This window comes from Tauraco erythrolophus, chromosome 2 (genome assembly GCF_009769465.1).
Source record: "Tauraco erythrolophus isolate bTauEry1 chromosome 2, bTauEry1.pri, whole genome shotgun sequence".
In the NCBI taxonomy this organism is placed as follows: Eukaryota; Metazoa; Chordata; class Aves; order Musophagiformes; family Musophagidae; genus Tauraco; species Tauraco erythrolophus.
Window position 1 is genome coordinate 108,801,566 of NC_141466.1, and position 21,545 is coordinate 108,823,110.

General features: G+C 39.2%; 1 protein-coding gene across 1 annotated transcript in view; it reads left to right on the plus strand.

The window, feature by feature from the left end:
* The window catches only part of KCNK2 (potassium two pore domain channel subfamily K member 2), a 79,031-nt gene extending 77,689 nt beyond the window's left edge, over nt 1-1,342 (plus strand). Inside the window, 1 exon segment of the mRNA XM_086626276.1 lies at nt 1,025-1,342. Within this exon segment, the coding sequence (XP_086482402.1) occupies nt 1,025-1,342 (318 nt within the window).
* The last annotated feature ends 20,203 nt before the right edge of the window (nt 1,343-21,545 follow it).

Sequence of the window (21,545 nt, forward strand, 5' to 3'; positions counted from 1 at the left end):
GTGCCAGCAGCTGCCTTCCTCTGCCTTCTCAGCCCTACCCTCAGAGCTTGGGCTCATGGAGTGCTCAAGCTTTCCTAGTACTGAAACATTGAAACGATGGAAAGAAATCTGAAGGGGTAAAAATTATGGTAGTTTTTAGTGAAAGCCTTTGCCATAAAGGCTGTCAATATAAGGACGTATAGAGTTAGAGCACAGGAACTGAGTGGGCAGGAGAGATCTAATACATTCAGGAAACGATAGCGATGGTGCAAAGCAGCACCGTGCCCATCTGACCTGAGGTCTGCACGTAGCAGGGGAAATACCCCCATCCAGCTGAGTGGTAGTTGTACAGCAGCGGTGACTGGTAGGCTGCCTTTCCTTGATCTGTATTTGGTAACGCTCTCCAAGTCCCACTCTGCAACTGCCTTTATGCTGCTTTTCAGTATGTCATTTCCGTGGAGTCTGGATGGTAAGCAGCCACATTGCTGACATGACGGAAGCTCTTGCTATATTGATGCTAAGTTTGAGCAAGCACAGAGAAGAGAGAACACAAGCAGCTGATGTTTTCCTTTAAAAAAAGCTTTTCTGCCTAAATTTAGAAAATTCTTTGCCAGGTCTCCCAGGGATCTTCCCAGAGGTGGTAAAAGTGCTCATTAATAACCCTGCACCCTAGTAACAATACAGAACACAGCTTGGATTGCTGGGATTTCAGCATCCCCTGACTAGCTGGGTACTGTGCAGCTGTCAGGGCTCTGCAGCTTCCCCGTATTGTTGACTGCCTATAATTAAAATTTAGCACAAAAGATTTTTATTGTGTTTTTGGAATTGTTAACTCTCACTAACACGACATTTCTTCTTGTTTAGTTACTATCAATAAAAGAGTTGAGCCTGTGGCATGAGAAATCCGTGCTGGCAGCAGCGGCAGCTCTTTGCCAGCCCGAAGCCGCATTGCGCTCTCGCAGGACTCTTGAACCTATAGAGTGTCTAAAGTCCTTGGTCTGTAATTCTGTAATGCTTTTTTTTTTTTCCCTCATTTTTGCTGAAGGTAGGAGAATTCAGAGCCCATGCTGCAGAATGGACAGCCAACGTCACCGCAGAGTTCAAAGAAACTCGAAGGCGCCTGAGCGTGGAGATCTACGACAAGTTCCAGCGGGCTACCTCTATCAAAAGGAAGCTCTCCGCAGAACTTGCTGTCAACCACAACCAAGACCTGACTCCCTGCAAGAGAACCCTGTCAGTCAACCATCTCACCAGTGAGAAGGACATCTTGCCAGCTCTAACAAAGACGGACAGCATTTACATGAATGGTTTGACACCGCACTGTGCAGCAGAAGAGATAGCTGTTATTGAGAACATTAAGTAGCCGTGACTCTGGATTCCAGTCCTTGAGAAGCTCTTGGCTTAGACTAACCATATACCTTTTTTTCTCCACCCTGTTGATGATCCATGCTAATAGCATTCTACATGTGTGCATGAGTTCCACCGAAACTACAGTCCAGAGTTACCACTGCATCTCTTCAAAGACACAAAGACGAATGGCACTTCTGTTATCGAAAGATGCTGGAACAAGCTACGTCTTCTGCCTTTATCTGCCCAGACTGTTTTTCACTTCTCCTAACGTGCCATATGGCCTCAAGAATGAATCACACTTGTTTATGGTAACAATGTAGCTTTGAGGGATCAGTCCTTAAAATTTCAGGGTCTACCTTACTGAGCCTAGGAATGGACCATTTCTGGACTACAACACATTTGTAAATGGCAAGAAATTCTTATGCAGCCTTTTACCTAAGAAATTTTTGTCAGTGCCTTATCTTTTGAAGAACCAGAACCTCTACAGTTCCTGTATGGTTTTTGTTTGGTTGGGTTGTGTTTGTTCTTTTGTGGGTTTTTTTTTTTTTTTTGCATGAGAAGTGTATTTCATTTGAGCTTTCATTCTTCTTGAAGCAATGGTGTTTTAAAGATGTCTGTCGTGAAGATACCAACCAGCATGAATGAATGCCAAAACTCAACAATCATCAAATGATGTTCCTAGTTCTAAATTTAAAGGCACTGCAGTTTCAAAAGTTGCAAACATGTCCCCCAGAAGCATTTTATTTTACTCAGGTCCAGCTGATACTTGTTCACACTGACTTGTAGATTTGCATAAGACCTCTTCAGGTCTTACTTTTTCAAGCAATGCTCAGCAGTTGTTTTTTTTTCTGTGTCAAATGTACCAAAAAATCTGCAGCTTATGTATCACTAAATTATCTGGTAGATGACAGGAGCAAATAAAATTTACTATTTTGAAGAGAGGCAGGGGAGGCTTGTAAATTGCTGTATTCTAATAACCACACCCAGAAAACAATGCAGAAAAATACAGCAGTTTCTAATGAGCATAAACCTTCTGCCAGATATTTGCTCTGTGAAAAGGATTTTTAACTTCCTCTTTAAGTCACGTCACACCAGACGCCAGATGATATTTTACACAGGAATCCTGCCGGAGTGCTTTCCTGAATGTCACGCCGTACAGTGGCTGCCTGTGCCGGAGCCGTGACTAACGTGGGAATGCAATTGAAACTGGTATCACTGTGGCTTTCTACATTTCAAATAGAGATGGCTCTGAATCTGAGTGCAGGCATCGAGAAGAGCTGATAAATAGCACAATCTGAATACCGATGATTGTTCAGACAGGATAGGCTGACGAGAAGCAGATCTAAACCAGACTGTGGGTTTTCTTTACTGGTTTTAAGAAAACACGTTAACTTTAATTTACTGTCTTCTGTTTTGCTTATAGCTGTACATGAGATTCAGAAGAAATGCAGGATGGAATGGATAATTTTGCATTTTTTTCGTATGTTAGTCTATTGTAACCTGGCTGTACATAAAATGAATAGAACAGGCCTTAAAGAATAATTTAGGCTCTGTGTAAATTAAAAAAGAATGGGACTTTGCTGATTGGGCATGATTCAAGTGGCAAATCTTGCAGCATCTCTGTCCATTAGATAACATGCAAGATATGAATGTTAATGTTTTTTGGATGCTTAGCTTGTTTTCTAATAAATATAAGTTAATATGTAAATTCAGTCAACTCAGTGTAAATATCAGTCAATTAACATTTACAGAGAGTACGCTTTTAAAACTAAGGAAGTTCCATGACACAGCACCAAGCAATGCTCTTATAACAAAGACCCTTGTCTCCCCAGCACAGTGTTCTGAATGTCCACATGGCGAGGGCTCGTCTTGCCATGCATAAACTGTGAATTGTAATGAAAAATAAAGTTTTTAATGAAAATAAGCTTTTCTGAATCTCCTGCTTGCTACAAATGGAATGCTAAGAAATAATTTGTAAAATTGATTTTTGTGCTTTCACTGGTTACAGAGTATAGTGGTTTGCCACCTGCTTTAATTTAAGCTGGTTTAGCAATAAAGGCTTGACTCACCCAGCAGAGAAATTATTTTTTTTCTTTGATATTAAAAATAATGCTCTATGGTTGCTGTACCTGAAGTTATGTTTCTCGTTATTTTTGTTTCCAAAACCTGGCAGGCTGCACTTTCTCCTGCCACGCGCTACAGAGCTGATGGCGATTGCTCCGTCCTTGCACTTGCTCCCCTGCCACTTCTCCCGTGCCCTTCTGCTGAAGCGTGTGAACAAGCAGCTCTGAGGGCAGTAGCCTTTCACACTAGAGCACTCATTGCTGCAGTGAATGTCTTGCCATGGCCTCTTTAATTAAGACTCAGCCAAGGTGGTAAGTGAAGAGGACTTTTCCCACATCGTTCCAATCCGATTTGCGTGGGAAGCGTCTCAGTGCTTTTTGGATCTGATTTTCAGAAGGAGACTGGTAATGTTTATTGTCTTTGACGCTCAGAGATGTGACATCTTAGGTTAAACCCTTGGATCATTCTAAATAGCGTGTTTCCATTTACGGGCCTATGGAAGTGAGTGTCTATGTGGTTTCTTTCATTTTAAAGAAACTTATGGTCATCTCAGGATCTGCTGAAAAGAATATGTTGTTTCAAGATCCCATGACAATGTTTGAGATATTAGTATGGATATTTGTTAAATCCATTCAGCTTGATTTTGTATATGATCTCTGGGAGAAGAACCTCTGCTAATTTATATATGAAAGATACTTTTTTTTTTTTGCTTTTGTAACAGATTTAAATTATCTTAGTTTATCAAAATAAATTACACTAGGTTTGCCTGTTTGGAACAAAGCATTAACAAATAAAATCCTTTACTTGTAAGTTTAGTAACTGAAGAAGAAGAAAAGATCCAACAATCCAGATGGCATAAGTAGGTAGAGTTATGATCCAGATGTGCCTAGTATCATTAGTTATTTGAAAATCTTTTTCTCCCTTTCCACATACACTGATAGATCATAAATTCTGTGAATGGCTAAGTAAATTTATAAAACTTCATGAACTCTATAAAGGTTTTTCTTTTTACTCCTGTAAGAGCAGACTTTTGTATTAAAAAAATGTGGTTTTCTTGCCTCTGGAAATCTTGCATAGCTCATAGCTTTTCCTTTCTGAGTATGAAGCGACAAAAGCATGAATTAGGACTTAATGAAATTCCATTTGTAACCTCCTTCCTCTCACACATATGGAGACATTTCCAGACTGTTAGGATAGTTGCTACAAGTTTGGTAAAGGGTTATTTTTCTCTTGTACTGCCAGTCAAATATCGTAAAAAAGACATTGTCAAAACGTCTTGCATGAGAGACAAGTTCTAGCACATGAGAACCTGTAAAGGCACATGTGCTACCTAACAATTTATTTCTCAATGTTAAAGGAAGTGTTACATTAATAAAAATGATCTGAAATGTGTTAGAAAAGTAGTTACAGATAATCTGTGTTGTTTACTGTTGCCTATGATAATCCTCTTTTTGCATTCCCTGGGATACTACATCTGGTAAAGTGTCTAAAGTATCTACATTGGTCAAATCCTTGATTTTTGGATAGCCCTGCGTGAGAGGCAGGGAGATTGTCACAGAGAATTTGTTCCATGGCCTATTCTTGTTTGAGTACCAGTGGAAGAGCTTACTTTGGCATCCTCTCTGTGTCTTGTAGGTCCAGGCTGCCTGTCCTTTACCCAACATTTAGGCAGCCTCGAGGTGCTACTGTCTGAGCTGTAAACATCCTGGAAGAGTCAAACCCAGAAGCTCGCTGAATCTCATGAACATCCTAGCCGTGCCTTCCTCTCTTCACCTCTTTCTGTTGGTGTGGTTTGGTTTTGGGTGGGTTTTTTTGTTTTGTTTGTTTGTTTGGTTGGTTGGTTTGGTTTGGTTTGGTTTGTTTGTTTGTTTGTTTTTTTGACACAAGAGGAAGAAAGCTGGAGGGAACATAGGAACCCATAGAAGTGCTAAACCTCTATAAGGACCATTCTTAAACTGGAATGGACCTTCCTTAGGCTACTAAGTAAACCTGTAAAACCAGAATGGCAGATGGGAGAAAATCTGGTCTGTATGTTTGTTTTAGTTCTTGCTCTTCCAGCGTTATTTCTACACCAATGATCTCCAAATAGGAATACAACATTCCCTGTGCAAGAAGAAATGGAAGGTTGCTCTACTTAAAGTCAACTCTACATGCTCATTACAAGTCTATATATGTATTAAATTCTATTTCTTGGGAAGGAAATTTTCCTGTCAGGGAAACTACCTATAGTGTCGAAATACAGCAGTAATATTTCTAATAAATTGCTGTCATACAGTTATGTGGTAATTACCTTTTCTTTCCTACCTTGCAGTACTGTTTGAAAGAAAAGGATTTTATATACTAAGAAAAATAAATATTTTTACATGAATTTATCAGAGTTAAAGTAATTATTTTCTCATAGAAACATAAGTAAGATTTTTTGTTTGTGTTACCTTGCAGATTTAAATGAACAATGTAACCTTACCGCAAACAAGGTGTTCCATTTGGGAAAAACAGAGAAAATGCTGATTTACTGTTATTAGAAATAAAAAGCTGTTGAGCTCCACTGAGATATTAAAAATGCTAGCTCTTTTATTTGAGAAAGAATTCTCTGCTTTACCAAATTATTATTACAATTGTAAAGAGCTTGCAAGAGAATCAATTGTGATAGGTTTCTTATGCTTAGAAAACTTGAACGCTTCAATTTTAGGCCATTGCTTATCATGCTTTCACAAACTTTCAGAGGAATATGTTGAATAAGTTTATAAACATGTACCTTACTTACTGTAAAACAACATCATTTTATCCTTTATACACAACAGTTGATACAGTAGCTTACACAGCTTTTTATTCTGGGCCCAGAAATATTTGTGCCTTCAATGTGTATCGATATCATTGTATTATCTTAAATTGAGTAAAAGACCCACTTTGGTATATTGACTATTGTTTCATGTTAATTTAGTGATTTGACAATATAGCTCAATTTGAAATCAGTGTCTTGGAAAACCAATGGACTTCACAGCTTTTTATGAATTACAGTAGTCTATCTATTCTGGTGATATAATAAATAATATATTATCTATTGCCTGTTTTAGTTATTTCTGAGCATTTATCTGGTATTCTAGTCCAGATGCTGTAGACAGATAAATACAGAGAAAGCAACTCATCTCTCTATGGTTTGTAATTAATACACCATGACCAGGCTATTGTTATTGGAATTCTTTGTGACTAAAACTGGGATAATGCCTTGCGTTCTGTCTCCATTGTTACAAGATATTAGTAGTAATATTCCTTAAAGGCTCTAGGTGTACTGTTTTTTTTTCTAGGAATGTCACAAGAGTGTTTATATAGTCATCTTTAGTATGACTTTGGCAAAGTAATGTCCTCAGTGAGAAACTCCTTTAGAAGGATTTACTTTGTAAACTCATTTGTTAATTCTAGCTAATTCTCAAGACTAACTATATGCAGCCAGATCTTTGTCTGCCAGGGAAAGGTATATAATATGCATTTAACAGAGGTCCTGATGGGAATGTACTGTTTGTCATCAATAATAAATAATAATATTCTCCAGAAGATGAACAACTACCTGAAATGACTTCTTAAACAGTAGTTTAGTCATAGCTCTTTTTCTTTTTTTTCTCTAATTGCACTATTAATTTGATGCTTCAAATTAAACAGGGAGGTCTAAGACGTTTTGCTGAAGGGATACATCTTTCACAGTAGTGTATTTTAGTCTTGTTTGGCTCAGGAGAGACAGAGACTAACTTTGCTGGATGACTAGGAATGTTGAATCTATTTGTTAAAAATTCTCTCATGGGAACATGAGAATACGTTGTTATGCTGTTGATTCTGACTTTTATACTAGTCACAAATTTGCTCCTGTTTTGTATGGATTTTGCATTTTCTCCAAAGATTATGTTATTCAGTATTCATGCACGTGAGCATGCTAAACTAGAGTGATGGAAAGCCGCTCCTAAAAGTTTTTTGCAAGATTATGGTTTTGTCCAAAGTTTCCCTATATTTGCTACCAATTTCCTGGCAGTTGAGTGCCAAACCCAATGAATATCAGAGTATTAAAGTTAATAGTCCGAAAAAGGCAAATGCAGGATGTGCCCACACAAAGTAGAGTGCATCACTGCAGTGGACAATCACTGATTCAAGTCCACTAGATCTGGCAGTAAACACACTCAGGACAGGTTCTGCTTTAACTAGCACAGCCATGCTTAGCATATTCTTCTCTAATTTATAGGGCGTTTAGAATTATTCATTACCTTTGCTTGTTCTGTAGCAGAGGAGGGGAAATTTTATAGATTTAAAGGTACTGTATTGCACAGTTGGCCAGAATATTAGCCCCAGAGTTGCAGCCTAGGCCCTTCTGAACTACAAAATGAAAAGTCAGAAAGTCTGAATGCTTTTTTAATAGAGAATACCTTAGTGGTACATAGCAAAAAAGGAGGATAAAAAATTAGACTCCACTGCGAAAAGTGAAAGTGGGAGTAACATGTCATGTACTATTGTGTGCTTTATAAAGTGGAGGTGGTACAGGTACAAAGACCTTTTCATTTCTCAGTGTCCTTAGAGACTGTCAGAAGGGAGTCAGAGCATAGCCTGCATGATAGCAGTGTACTCTTGCTCTTTTGCAAGCTCTGACTGTGCCCAGCTACAAACGTATTACACTTTTCTGGGTGCCGGCTGACTAACGATGATGGGATAGCTTGAAAGGGAAGAAACTCTTTCTCTTGCTCGTACTGCACAGGTGGAGTAAGAAGACATGAGTTTGGTGTTTGCAGGTCAGGCACAGCCTTTGGGAACTGGCACTCCACAGCTGAACGCTAAATGAAATTCACTTTTTCCAATATGAAGCCCTTAAAACAGTTTTACGTAGAGAAAGGGTTTTACAAAAACAGATTCCTGTCTGCTCCATTATGACCAGAGCAGAGGCTGCAGGGTTGGTTTTTTTTTTTTTTTAATCAGTGCAGCAGTAGCATGCTGCTTTTGAGCTTAGCCTGTCTTATAATGAGCAAGACTTCAGTACAAAATTAGCTCTAGAAGTGGTTTCTACTTGTGTGAACTGAAAATATAAGAAAAGAGTTCCTTGAAAATTAGTAATAAGAAAATTCCTCTAAATTCTTGCTGCTGGTTGGTGATCATGGAAACCAGGTTTAGAACTGAAGTTAATTTTTATTGTCAGCACAGAAGGGCTGCATTTGCACACCAGTTTAACTCTGCTAACCTCAATGAAGTTGTTCCGTACTTGCTGTCGTTTAACAGAGCCTGCTGCTCCAAGGGTAAAGGATTACAATGGAGAATATGTAGAGCCCTTAACTACAGAGCATGCCATAAACCCTTCTGCTTTTTCATTACAAATTCAAAGCCAGTTGCTCCATACAGAAAAACAGAATGCAGAAATGCATAACTAGCTACAAAGATAAGTCAGGATAACTTCCTTTTGTTCGTTTTGTTGTTGTCGTTGTTTATGTCTGTAGGCTATAGTTAAATGACTTCATATATTTGAATGTGGTTTTTTTTTTTAGTCGCATCTTGCATAACAAATGTAACTCATTGAAGCAAATTTCTGTGCTGTATGCCTCTGGTTTGCACGTTTTTAGTCCTATTAGAAATTAATAATACAATCTCCAGTGCAGGTAGAAAGGGTTATTTATGAAAATAGCGTACATGAGAAATGGTAAAGATGGACTGAGCATCTGATTAGTGTTTTCCCAATTAATACACCAGAAATTCTGAAAACAATATGTTGCTGTGGAGATTGTGGCATGACATGACGTATGAAGAGGACAACACGATCGTGTGCAGTCCTCCACGGGTTGCCATTTCCTGCAGTGCCCGAGACAGCTGTTGGAATTGCATGCAACCAAAATAAAGCTGTTTTCCTATCTCTTCCAGCTTGTCTACCTGTCAACTTGGTAATTTTGCAGCGAAAAGATCTTTGAAGCTGGTTGGAAGAACAGAAAGACGGGGGATACTGACCTGAAAGGATCTGGGGAAGCTGCCCTGATTACAAGTTCTCAAGTGTTCTTTTCTCTACCTGTGCTATCTGAGAGCTGTGTGAGAGATGCATCTTGACAATTGAAGTACTATCTCATCACTGCAGATATACAGCTTGGATTTGAAACTGCCTATGAGCCTCCACTAAATCTTAGCCTGAGATAAATAAACTAAAAATGAATTCAAAGAAGCAATGCCAATTCTTGAGACAGTAATTATCTCGGGAGCTTTTGATGGTCAGTCTGTATTTGGGCTATGTCTGAAGCAAGTGATCCTTAATACAGGTCCAGAGCATTACAAATTAGGGTATTCCAAAGTGAGGTCTTATACACCTGACTTCACATTCCTCTGACATCCTACAGACGATGATAAAAGCCAGAACTAAAAGTCAATAGCTTGAAAAATCAATACAAACAAAATCAGTTCAACAGTTCAGCAAAATTCTTTCTTTACTCTGTATTCTCCAGCAATATCCCATCACTGTGATGTTGCCATTTTTTCTTTTTTCACTTTTTAAATTTTATTTTGTATTTGTCGCGTTGTACAGCAGTTAGAGAGGAATCTGAGAGTTAGATTTATGTATTCTGTTCCAGTTTGTGTCTGATTCGGAGAGCAGCAACAAGAGCCTCTTTAGAAGAGTTAATAATTTCATTAGGCTGTCTGTAAAAAGAAAAAAAAATAACATAGAAGGAATTCTGGAACTGCATTTTGTTTTCTTTTTACTACTGCAGGTTAGTGCCAGCACATGCATCCCCTCATGCTTGAGAGAAGCGCTCTACAAGTATTTTATCTCCTTTTCTTCAATCACTCTAAGAAATTCTCTTTTTGCTGTGATGAAAAGATGAAATATTGTTTGGCTACTGTTGTGCTCAGAGCAAATTTGTTGTGGTGACTCATTTTGTTTCCATTTTGCTGAAATATTCTACATCTGTCTGTGTTCCTGTACTTTTTCTTGTCCCGGGATTGTAATCTTTGGAGACAAGGATCATCTCTTTACTCTCTGCTCTATTCTCTGCCGTGTGCAGTGAGGTTCTCTGTTGGTATTATAGTAATGCAGATTCACAGTGTGATCAAAAAATTGCATGTTTTCACTGCGTTGTATACCAAAATGCCTAATTTCTTTCTTGTGGACGGAAAAAGAGTCATCTTGAATACCTCCATCCTGTAGACTTCTCATACTTCTCATCCAGGAACTTCTCATACTCCCTGATTATCTTGGCCACTGCAGTTAGTTTGTCGCCTCGGATATCTAGTGAAGTGCAGGGTGATTCTGACAAAAGGAAAAAATGTTGTGCAGAGAAGAAATCTTTTTGAATTAGGATGTTAAATTGCTGTGTGTTTATGTAATTAGGATGATACTTTAATTCTTAACCGATGCAGTTTACTGGGAATGATTCATGGCTATGTAATAAACAAATAGGATCATCGCAGTGAAAAGTATGGGAACCACAGATAATATGTTAATTTTGTTCGTCATGTTTATTTGAGAGCGCTCTGAACATCTGTCAAGTCACTATGATGATAGGCATGTAAAATCAAAGCCAGCACTTGGGATCTGGCCTTTGCCCCAGAACAGAACTGCTGGCTCACTGAAACTTCGTAGTCTTAGGCTGTAAAGTAGTACTCATTAAATGTCACAGTTTTTCTTAAAAATCGGCAGCCCTTAGAGTACAGACTCCTGGAAAGTGTATAAAAGTGAATAGTCTTTGGACCCACACTTTAAACTGCAACAACAGTTACCTCCATATTTCCTTTCATGGGAGATGACAGCAATTATTAATTTAATACAAGCTATGGAACCAAATCACAGTAAAACATTAGATGCGAAGCTGCTTTGATAAATGAGGTAGCCAGATTGTTGGAGTGCTTCAGAGAGGCTGCTCATGAGAAATCCAAGTTCAGTGGCAGGTACATGAAATGAAAAATATACAAAAGAAAATATAAAAGGAGAGCTTTGCTTTGAGTACTGCTGCCAGGAGTCCTGTTTTTTATGTCAAATAAACTGTCACTGAAGGCAACATAAATAACCCCGCTTCCTATGAGAAGTCTATCAAAGGGATGTCCTTCCATCTGGGCAGAATATCAGGCCATCTCTATATCTCTTTGACTAACTCTGTCTCCCAGTCTCCTCCTCGAGTAGAGTAAAAGAGCGTAGTTTCTGCCCAAAGGAACTGAAGGATTGGGCAAGAAAATAGGAATACAATGTTTGCAGAGACAATTTCAATGCTGTGTGCCTCCCGAGGGTTCTAAAGTTTGGATGAAGTGTGGTTAAAGTACATTTCTAACCATTTTTTTGACGCTGTTCTTGAAGTTATCTTTTTGCCTAGTTTCTGTAGAGGGGCAACAACAACAACCAAATAATCTTCTCTTGTAGTTTCTTCCATTTGCTTGTACAGCTGAACCTCACATATAAATATCACAACTGCTATTGCTTCAATAACCCACAGGGTAACATTGTCTTCAGAAAAAAGTCGAGAGTAAGGACATTGCAGTAAAGGGTTTGCTTTAAATCACCCTGCAGTCTTAGTATTTGCAAAAACACCATTTATGCAGTGAGTGGGAGCTTAATACAAGTGCAATTAACTGTAATGATGTTGCTAATGTGCCTGAATGCTCATTCATCTTAGCACTTGAAGCTACAAAGTCAAGACACTTTCAGGTTTGTTGGAGTCTGCGGCCACCTCGGCTAGTGGACATCTTACAGCTGACCCTAGGCTGATGTGGTGCACGGAACCAGAGCTGGTTATGGCTGTCCTAGGCTGTGCGACCTGTGCTCCCTTCAGACCTCTTCTGCTGGCCCTTCCTTGGAAAGATGCATCCTGTGTATTGGAGGGGCAAACACTGACTCAAGCTCAAAGCAGAATAGTTGCATCACTGTGGCACTTCAAGTCACCTAAGCTTTTGGGAGATTTTCTTCAAGTTCAGTAACTTGCCAGCTCAGCATTTTTGCTTTCTGAACGAATGCTTGTGTGTATGTGCTTGATAGTGTGTGTGTCCTGAGCTGCATGGGCACGAGGGAAGAGCTACTTCAACAGTCCCTTTGATTTCACGCGTTCTGCAGAATGGCCAAACCTTCTGAAAATGCTTTTTCCACCCAAGGGTGTGCCTGTCCCATCTTTGTCAGTCTCAGTTTATTCCAGATGTAGGAGGACAGATAGGTTGACATATGAGGTTACAACTGGATTTTTTTTTGGTTGGTGTTTTTTTTTAAATAAATCAAGCTAGTAAAAAAAAAGTGGATGAAGAGGTGGATCTCAGCTTCATCTTCATCCTTCTGCAATGTCACAACTCAGGTTGTCTGAATATTTTGTCACAGCCTTCAAGCCACTAGAGTAAAACACAGGTCATACTATCGCTTGTCTAAAAGGAAAAACACAAACACCACCATAACAAAAGAACACTTTCTAAGGCAATCTTTATGCATCTAAGATCCATAAAGAGAAGGGCACAATATGTTTAAATTTTGCTTAGCAAATCACATAGAGATGACATAAGCACAGGAGATGAATATTATGTGGTGGGAGGGATTGATCCATTTTCTCTTGCCTAATTTTTTAGTGACCTCCAGGCAGCTGAATTCTTATTGCATGTAAAAGCGCCTATCAACTGCTGGTTTTGGTTATTTTTTTGTAGAATAAAATACAGAGTTAATTAACATGCATTAGAATAACTTCCAGCCCTCACTTGTATCATATTACAGAACATTTTCCTTCTAATTCGTAAGCCCTTGAGTTTAAAAGATCAAGCCAAACATAAAAATATCTGAAATGACAGAAAATGAGAAGGAGAGACAGAGACCTCTGATCAAATGAGGGAATGCTAAGCTTTTTAGCTAACATGAAAGACTAATTACTGAGGTGATACTTAATAATTGATGGCTTCATTCAGTATAGCTCTGAGATTTAGGTCCAATAAAGAATTTATGTACCTAAAAATAGTCAATATGGAACCTAATTTTCCAGCATTTGGTCCCCAGATAGCGACCCAGAACCCTATGCATATTCTTGAGGCCCCAGAGCAACAAAGCAGCCAAGGAAATTTCTCAGATCCTCAGAGAAGGGCTGAGGTCAGTGCCCTCAGCCTGCCCACAATTAGCTAGGCGGGGTGTGACTCTGCTAATGATGCAGAGGATGCAGCAGGGGGGCTGAGGAGCAACTGAGGTCTCTTCTGCCATCTGATAGAAAGCACCAGGGTTTGCTAGCACATAAATTGCAGTTTTCTTTGAGTCCCTGTTGAATCCTCTTGTCTAGATCCAGGTTAAAAAAAAATGGAAATGCTGAAAATACAGGCAGGTGTTATGTTCAAGATTCATCTGAGGATGCTGAAACACGCTTCTTCCCAGTCCTTGATCCCGTGTGTTACTGAGGTTTTTCCTCCCAAAGCACTGCGTAGGACCTTTTAATGTGCAGTCAGAGAAGGTTGAAGTGGGTTTCGCTACCATACCGTTTTTACACCATAGCTCTTACCCAGAATCTCTCTGTGAGACTGAATTTCTTTAGCTAGGGAGGACGAGTTCACGCATCTCTGAAGAGCAAATGAACCACAGGGCAACAGGTCAAGCTATCAGGGTAGGACTCTTACTTCTGCTTGGAACTGAAGTGGTGTGTGGCAAATCATGGAACTGAGGAGACAAAAACCCTGCAGCTCAGGTGCAGGTTAGTTAGTCTCAAATACCTGAGCCCTATTGCTGACCCACTGCCCACGTAAAGCAAGGTGACAGAGAGGTAACCAACTCTAGGGACAGAGATTGGCAGCCAGAGTCTACGTTTTGGGAGAGGTCTCTGGGTACTAGCCTAAGGAGTAAGACTGCTTCTGAGAAATTGCCTAATTCTGAAAATCCAGGACTCTGGGACTGAAAAGATAAATCCTAGTCTTCTGGTAAAACATGGTGGTTTTGTGACCTGCAGCTGGGTGTGGTTGGGGCCTCATCAGCCTCTGGCCCTGGCAGCTGTGGTGGTGGAGATGATATCAGGTGGTGGGGATGATTGTGGTGGTAAGGTCTGTAGGGCAGGGAGCTGTGCTAGTTGGCTGAGGACTTGTGAATCCCTTGGGAGGTGACTGGTGCATCCGGACAAAGCTTGGTGAGTGGGTTAAAACAAGGGAGGAGGGTAGTGTGGTCACTTGTCTCCACTTTGAGGAGGGTACTGAGTTCAGGCCATGTTGGAAAAAAGGGTTGAGGGGCTGTCTTGACTACTGGTGTTTTACTTTGATTTCCTACCTGCCCCACTTTTTTTTTTTTTAAATATAAAAATTAAAAAGATGGGTAAGGATTTTGCTGCTGTTCTGCTTCCCACCAAGACTGTCTGGGACTGGAGGGATTGTTGGTCCACGCATGTGGCTACTAAGTAGTGGGGCACTTGTCCAGAGATGGACCCAATTCAAATGGGGAATCAAGGTTGGGGAGGGGATTGTACTGTTCCACAATTTAAGAAACTAACAGGTTCTAATACACCGTGTTGCTTCTTTTCTCTCACCCTGCAAGTGAGCGTTTTGTTAGGTCTGAGGTTGTCTTGTACTTGAGCCAAGATAGTGATGCCTGCTGTAGAAAATATTATGACTGGTGATGGCAAATTAATGTTCATCCTACAGTTGTGGCATTCCTGGAGAGCTGTAGGAAATGTCCCAATGTCGTTAAGTAAGCAGGATGATAAGAAATCCAGCAGCAACTGTGCTGCAGAGAGAGAAATCCACCAGAAGCAGCACATTAATCAAACGCATAGGAGGAGAGAAAATGTGCTGTGCAAAATCAGATTAACTGCCTGTTATATTGCTTCATGTTTTTTTATGTTGATAGTTCACTGAAAAAATGCTTTGTCAAGTTTATTGCTGAAGGTTACTTAATGAATGTGGGGTTTTGCCAGATATAACTAAAAGGACAAGGCAATTATCAATATGTGCAGCTGGCTTTTAGGAGAGGAGTCAAACAAGTCCACATTGTAGTACAGAAGGAAGAAAAGTTGCTTCTGAGTTAGCTTTTCTTCAAGTTTCCTGTTTGGCCCTTAGTTTTCTATTCACTTTTGTCTTTGATCCAAATTCATCTGTACTGATACAGCATGAAGAATGGTACCTAAAAATACATCATTATTCCTGGTCTTGTTTGCGTGTTTCATTTTGTGTTTGTTTTTTGGTTTTGTTTTTTTTTTTTTTGTGTTTGTTTTTATTGGTTTTTTTGTGTGTATGTTTGGTTGATTGGTTGTTTTTTAAATAATGCAAAACTTTGGGCTGTCAGGTGAATTTTTATAATTGGGAATTTCTAAATGCGGTTTTGCAAAAAGTGACATTTGGCTTGGATATATACAAACAATACTGAAACAATCCAGGGAAGATCACGAAAACCAACAAAAAAATTAAGTAGCTTTGTGATTCTGGCTCTTCAATAAAAACCTGCAAGCCTGTTTTTTTGGTCCTCTTCTCCCTCAGAGCATTCAGGTTCTCACCATTCATGTTTGCATGAAGGCTCCTGTCCTAGCTTTGAACCGACTGCCTAACGATGACGGCACCAAGCTATGGTAATAGGCCACAGAAAGCCATGTGCAGGAGACCATAGCATCTGGAATCAAGGGCCTTTGGATAGCCACCCAGAGATGCCAGCTAAGATGGGCAAATAGAGTCAGAAATTTTTTATCTACTCTTCCTGCATAGGATTAAAAAGCAAGTATTGCTAAGTTCTGGTTTGCATCTGCCAGGTGCTTGTGTGCTCGATTAGAATATTTTCCTTTTTGTGTTCAAGAGGAATAGACAACCCTTCCTCCCTCTGTTTTAGCTTTCCTCAGCCTGCTTCCACTCCAGTATTCTCTTTGTACTGACTACGTGTTAGTTTGTTGTTGCTTTGAGAGCTGCAAATGCCCCTCTCTAGCCCAAGGCAGATCTCTCCCTGATTTTTTTTTTTGTGCAAGGTAGTCTGCCAGGGCATATGGATTACTAAGTTTATCCACCTTCATCCCTGGCATGAGCTGAAGTAGCCATGAGTTGCAGGACCACACTTGGAGAGACTGTGAATTGCTTGTGTGTGTTATCAACTAGTTCATTTCAAATTTGGGTCAATGTGAAAAATAGTTTTGGGGTCACTCTTTGCCGATTATCTGACCACATCCTTAACTCTAGCTGTACAGATTTGTAAGAAATATTAGATTTGACATGTGCGAAATATGAATTGAAATGTATCTATGAAAGCACTAGAAGAAGCATCAGAGGCAAAAATAAGGATGCTGTTGTCAGGTCACTCTTCCCAGAAGTAAAACTGAGAAATGTTTTTTTTTATGGCTAGACCGCAGTACAGATGACTCCTTGTAGAAGACCTTGCATCCTAACAACTGGAGGCACGTGGCATTCTTTTTCATGTTGGCTCGACAATAAAATAAGTGTGGGGATTTTTTACTCCTTTCTTTCCCTCTCTCCTCTTCCCCGCCCCCTCCCCCCCCACACCATTCTTTCTTATCAGGAAGACTAATGAACAGCAACTTTTGCTGTGTTTTGTGACATGGTGCTGTGATATCATTCAGAGAGGACCATTCCAAGGCAGTATTAAGATGTTTGGCTGCACCACTGAGCTGCTGTCACATGCCACATCTCTTTTGCATGTCATCAGAGGCTTCTTAAACTAGACTTCTATCAGCAATATACAACTCTTTTTAAAGTAGTTAGAATTTAACAGTTGTGTAGATGCTTCTTCTGTTAACTTTAGAAGATACAAGTTTGGGTTTTTTGCTATTGTAGACTTTGGATAGCTGGTCTTGTTCTACAATCCTCCTCATGCAAATTACTTACTCCAGATATATTAGGCTTAATATTTAGTCAAACTACTGGCAAACAAGACTTCAAAATTAATAATTGATTGCTTAGAAAAGGAGATACAGAGTTGCAGTCTGTAAAGAAATTAAACTGTATATTAATTCTGTCCTGCAGCGAAGACCTAAGGAAATCCCCATCTTCAGCGCTCTGATAGCCAGAAAGCTGTTTTTCCCCACCACCTCCACATCAGATAGTTAAATTTCTATGTGGTCATATAAAGCTTAGTTGTGGAGTTCAATGAATTTAATTCCTGCATATTACTTGCATATCCTTATTGCCAAGTCCTTCATTAGGTTAAATGTCAGCAACTGAGTTTTGGAAACTGGTGGCTCTGACAGATAATGGCTTTCTCAGTGATTCCAAGCAATCCCAGGCAATGCTATAGTGCTAAAAATTGGAAGTGTAACAGCAGATAAGCGTGTGACATATAACATGCTTGTGTTGTTTATTTGCAAATTGTGCTGTAGTCTTGATATTAAAGAGGAAAAACAGAGGGGTGGGTGGAGAACTTTATTAAGGTTTTACCTTTGTAACACTCGTGCTCTTTTCCCTTGACTTTTGATTATTTGTGAGGTTGTTAGGATCTCAAGAGATAAAAATAAACCAGTGTTCAGGCCAGCTCTGAAGAGCGTTAGCACATTAAAGATACATTATTTTGTCAAGGGGAGAGGACAAAAGAGGAAACACTACCAGCATAACAGCCATGTGGTCTCAATAATAGCACAGCTCCAAAAGGAACTTCAGCTCTTTTAAGTGTATCTGCTGTAGACAAACATGATGTTAACTAGAAATTAATGTAACTGAACCACAGAAAGAGGATAATTGTAGTTTAATATGAAAAATACAACACTGTGATAACAGACCAGGATTTGAAGGAACCATTAGATTTTCAGCGACCAAATGTAGCTTTATGTAGTTCTGCTTCTACTAATAGTGAAGAGGGTATTAGAGAGTGAAGTTATTGAAGCTTCTAGCAAGCAATACCCTCTCTGGTTTCTTCACTTTCTAAACCATAACCAAATTACTCTTTATTTCTGTAACCTAAAGCTTGGCAAAATTTCATGCAAACCTCAGTAACTCTCTCAAACTCTGGAGTAATTATCCTGTTAAACTCACTACAAGTGAAAATAAAAGCTGCAAACCTGCTCAGCTTGCTGCTCTCCTGGCACGCCGAGTCTGGTTTCCAATTTTTGTTTTTATCAGCTTAGGCAGACAAGTCAGTGGGAATTAAATATGAGATCAGTTACACACTGCATTTCTGAGTATTCAAAAATGCTGATAAAATCCATTACGGATTGTGTGGATCAAGTATCATTAGGTGCCAGACATCTTTCACATCTTTGAGCTTTACGTCAGGCTTTTGGCAATGCCTTTGAGAAATCTATACCTTCATTTGGTTTACCAATATGGTATACCTTTGGTATACTTTTAGGTTAACCAGTCACAGAAGAGGACTCTTTTCAAAAGAGGCACACCATTTGTATGTGAGTCATAACTTCATTCACCCACTTTCGTCAAAATGAAACAGCATGTGAACACTTGAATGGCACGCTGACTGGAGAAACATCTGATCTTTTCATCCTACTGCTACAGATTAGACAAAATGAAGTCTAAACTAAGGTTAAAAATGGTCACTTCTTTCTTCACCTATCTTGATTCTGATGTTCCTGAAAATATATAGATACCCTGGCCATTTTTCATGGGGCAAAATCTGGACTCTACTAAATATGGCTGGCCTCTAGTTCTCACTTATAGCTGCTTTGCCTAGTTGGAGCTAGAATCATAGAATGGTTAGGGTTGGAAGGGACCTCAAAGATCATCTCGTTCCAACCCCCCTGCCATGGGCAGGGAAACCCTCCACTACACCAGGTTGCCCAAAGCCTCATCCAACCTGGCCTTGAACGCTTCCAGGGATGGGGCATCCACAACTTCTCTGGGCAACCTGTTCCAGTGCCTCACCACCCTCTGAGTGAAGAATTTCTTCCTTATGTCTAATCTAAATCTACCCTCTTTCAGAGAGAGAACAACTCTGTTCACATGATATCCACTGGTGAATCAAGTGACTAAAGAGCCAGTTAAAACTTACTGTGTGCCTTAGTTGTCTTGGAGTCATTTTTCTGAATACAGAAATGCTGAAATGCAGCACATGTTACAAGAATTTAACTGTTGTGCTATTTTTATCAAAGCCTTGCTGCCCTGCTTTTAAAAATGAAAGGTCGTACAGGAAAATTAAAGTCTTATAGTACAGCGATTTTAAAGGTGCCAGACATTTCAGGCAAAGATTTTTATACCTCTGAAACAGTCAGCAAAATTTCTCTTAATGATGTGATTGACAGTAAATCCTGTGTCTACCTTGCTCAGTCACTTACCTTCAACTAAGAGGAGATCCTTAAGACAGAAAAGACAAAGACATTGATGTTCAGGAACAGTACTGTTCCGTGATTTACTACTGTCTATGGTGCTCAGGAAATGAAAGACACTTTATTATTATTATTTTTCAGGATGCTATAATTGGTGCTCAAGATCCATTGGTGAGGGGAGAATATGGAGCTGGAATCCATTGGAATTAATAAGCAAAGTGGGTTTGTTCAAAATTTTGTTGTCTTTGTGTTTTCTGAGGGGTTGGACAACATGGTAAGCTTCCAGCACTGCTGTCTGTGCTGTTCTTGCCCTCTGGATAAAATGAGGCTTTTCATCTCTCTGAGTGTCAAGGTACCAAAACAATGGATGTTATTCAAACCTGCTTTTCTTTTCTGAATCTTCAGGTCACTACCAGAGGATGATAATGTAAATGTGTAACTACCTGTTTGATCTGGAAGGTAGCCTGGATGTCTGGTAGTAGTGGAATCATGTTTCCAGTGCTTCAGGATGTAGGCAGGCTCTTTGCAAAATCTGACTTTATATGAAACAACATAAAAGATCTTACAATAGGAAATAAATTCTGTTTTAAAACAACACCAAATTAGAAATATTTTTGTTTCTGTTTTAATGATCACTACTCCTTTAGGATGCTTTCACAGTCCTGTCTTCAAACTGACAGTGTCCCAGTCATTCGTAGCAGGATTTAGTTTACTGTTGTTGTAGTAGTGAAGAATCTCTGAGTCGTTGACACTCATCTTATGTTGCAAGAAGACGTGTCTTTTTATAGTGTGGTCTCAGTTAGCCAAACTTGTCTTAGCTGAAAATCATGCTAAAGTGACAAAGAGTTTTTGCTGTTGCTGACTGTGTTTGCATTTGTATTTCACTGATTAATGTCAAGATATTATCCTTTGAACCAAAGAGTTAGAAGTTCAGCTGAGTGTATGTACATTTCTTTGGAGCATGTATGGTGTCTGTTTTAATCAAGGATAAAACCCAGAACCTACACGGTTCTTTAGAAAGATTAGGAGAGTTTTCATGCCTGGATTTTTTTTGTGGTTGTTGTTGATTTGGGGTATTTTCTCTGCCAATTTAAAAAAAAGTTTGGAAAACATATTTCTCTTTCTGTTGAGATAGGAATTAATTTGCCGCCTCCTAAAGATCATCTCTGACTAAACTCAGGAACTTTATGTTGATGTCATTTGATTTACTAATTCAGTGTCTGATTCTGCTTTAATTTAGCTGCAGGGACAAGTAGTACCATATAACTTCTGTTTTTATATTTTCATATTTATAATTGATAATCTTAAGAGTGAGACTTTCCAAGGATATGCAGGGTTTTTCTTCAAGCTTTGAAGTTTAAATTTACTTATTGTGCACATAACTCTTGAGTGAGTATTGACAACTTGAATGACTTGTTTTTTCTGTTGGCATTTGTAAGTAGCTAGTAGAATTATTTATATTTGTTAAAAAATTATTTTGAGCTCTAGCAATGTGCCCTGGAGATACCTATTTTGGTGGAAATGCATCCTCTCCTTTTCTTTCAAGTAAGGAAACATTCTATTCGCCTTGCAAAGAGATATAATTATTGCAGTCGTTTTTGGAGTGGTAGATGATCAAAACCTTCTAAATCAGTGCTATGTAGCCCAGACACAGGACTTAGTTCTTGCTGCAGATCACTTTAAGCAGGTGTACTTTTAGCTGTTTATTTCTGAAAATTTAAGTTTACTCAGTGAAAGTTGCATGTCTTGCAAATTGTATTCTAGATCACTGTTTCTGATATAAAATTAGAAAACAGATACGTAAAGCCAAACGATCTGCCCATATGAGATTTCAGAGGAAGATGAGGAACTGCCCAAGATGCAAGTGTTCCGCTATGTTAGAAATTAGAGTTCTTTGGATGTCTGAGTAAAAATGAAACTTGGATATCTGAGTAAAAATGAAACTTAAAAAATCTTTGTCACAGTTGCAATGTTTCACTTATCCTGCCCTAAAAGTCAGTGTACATTACAAAATCA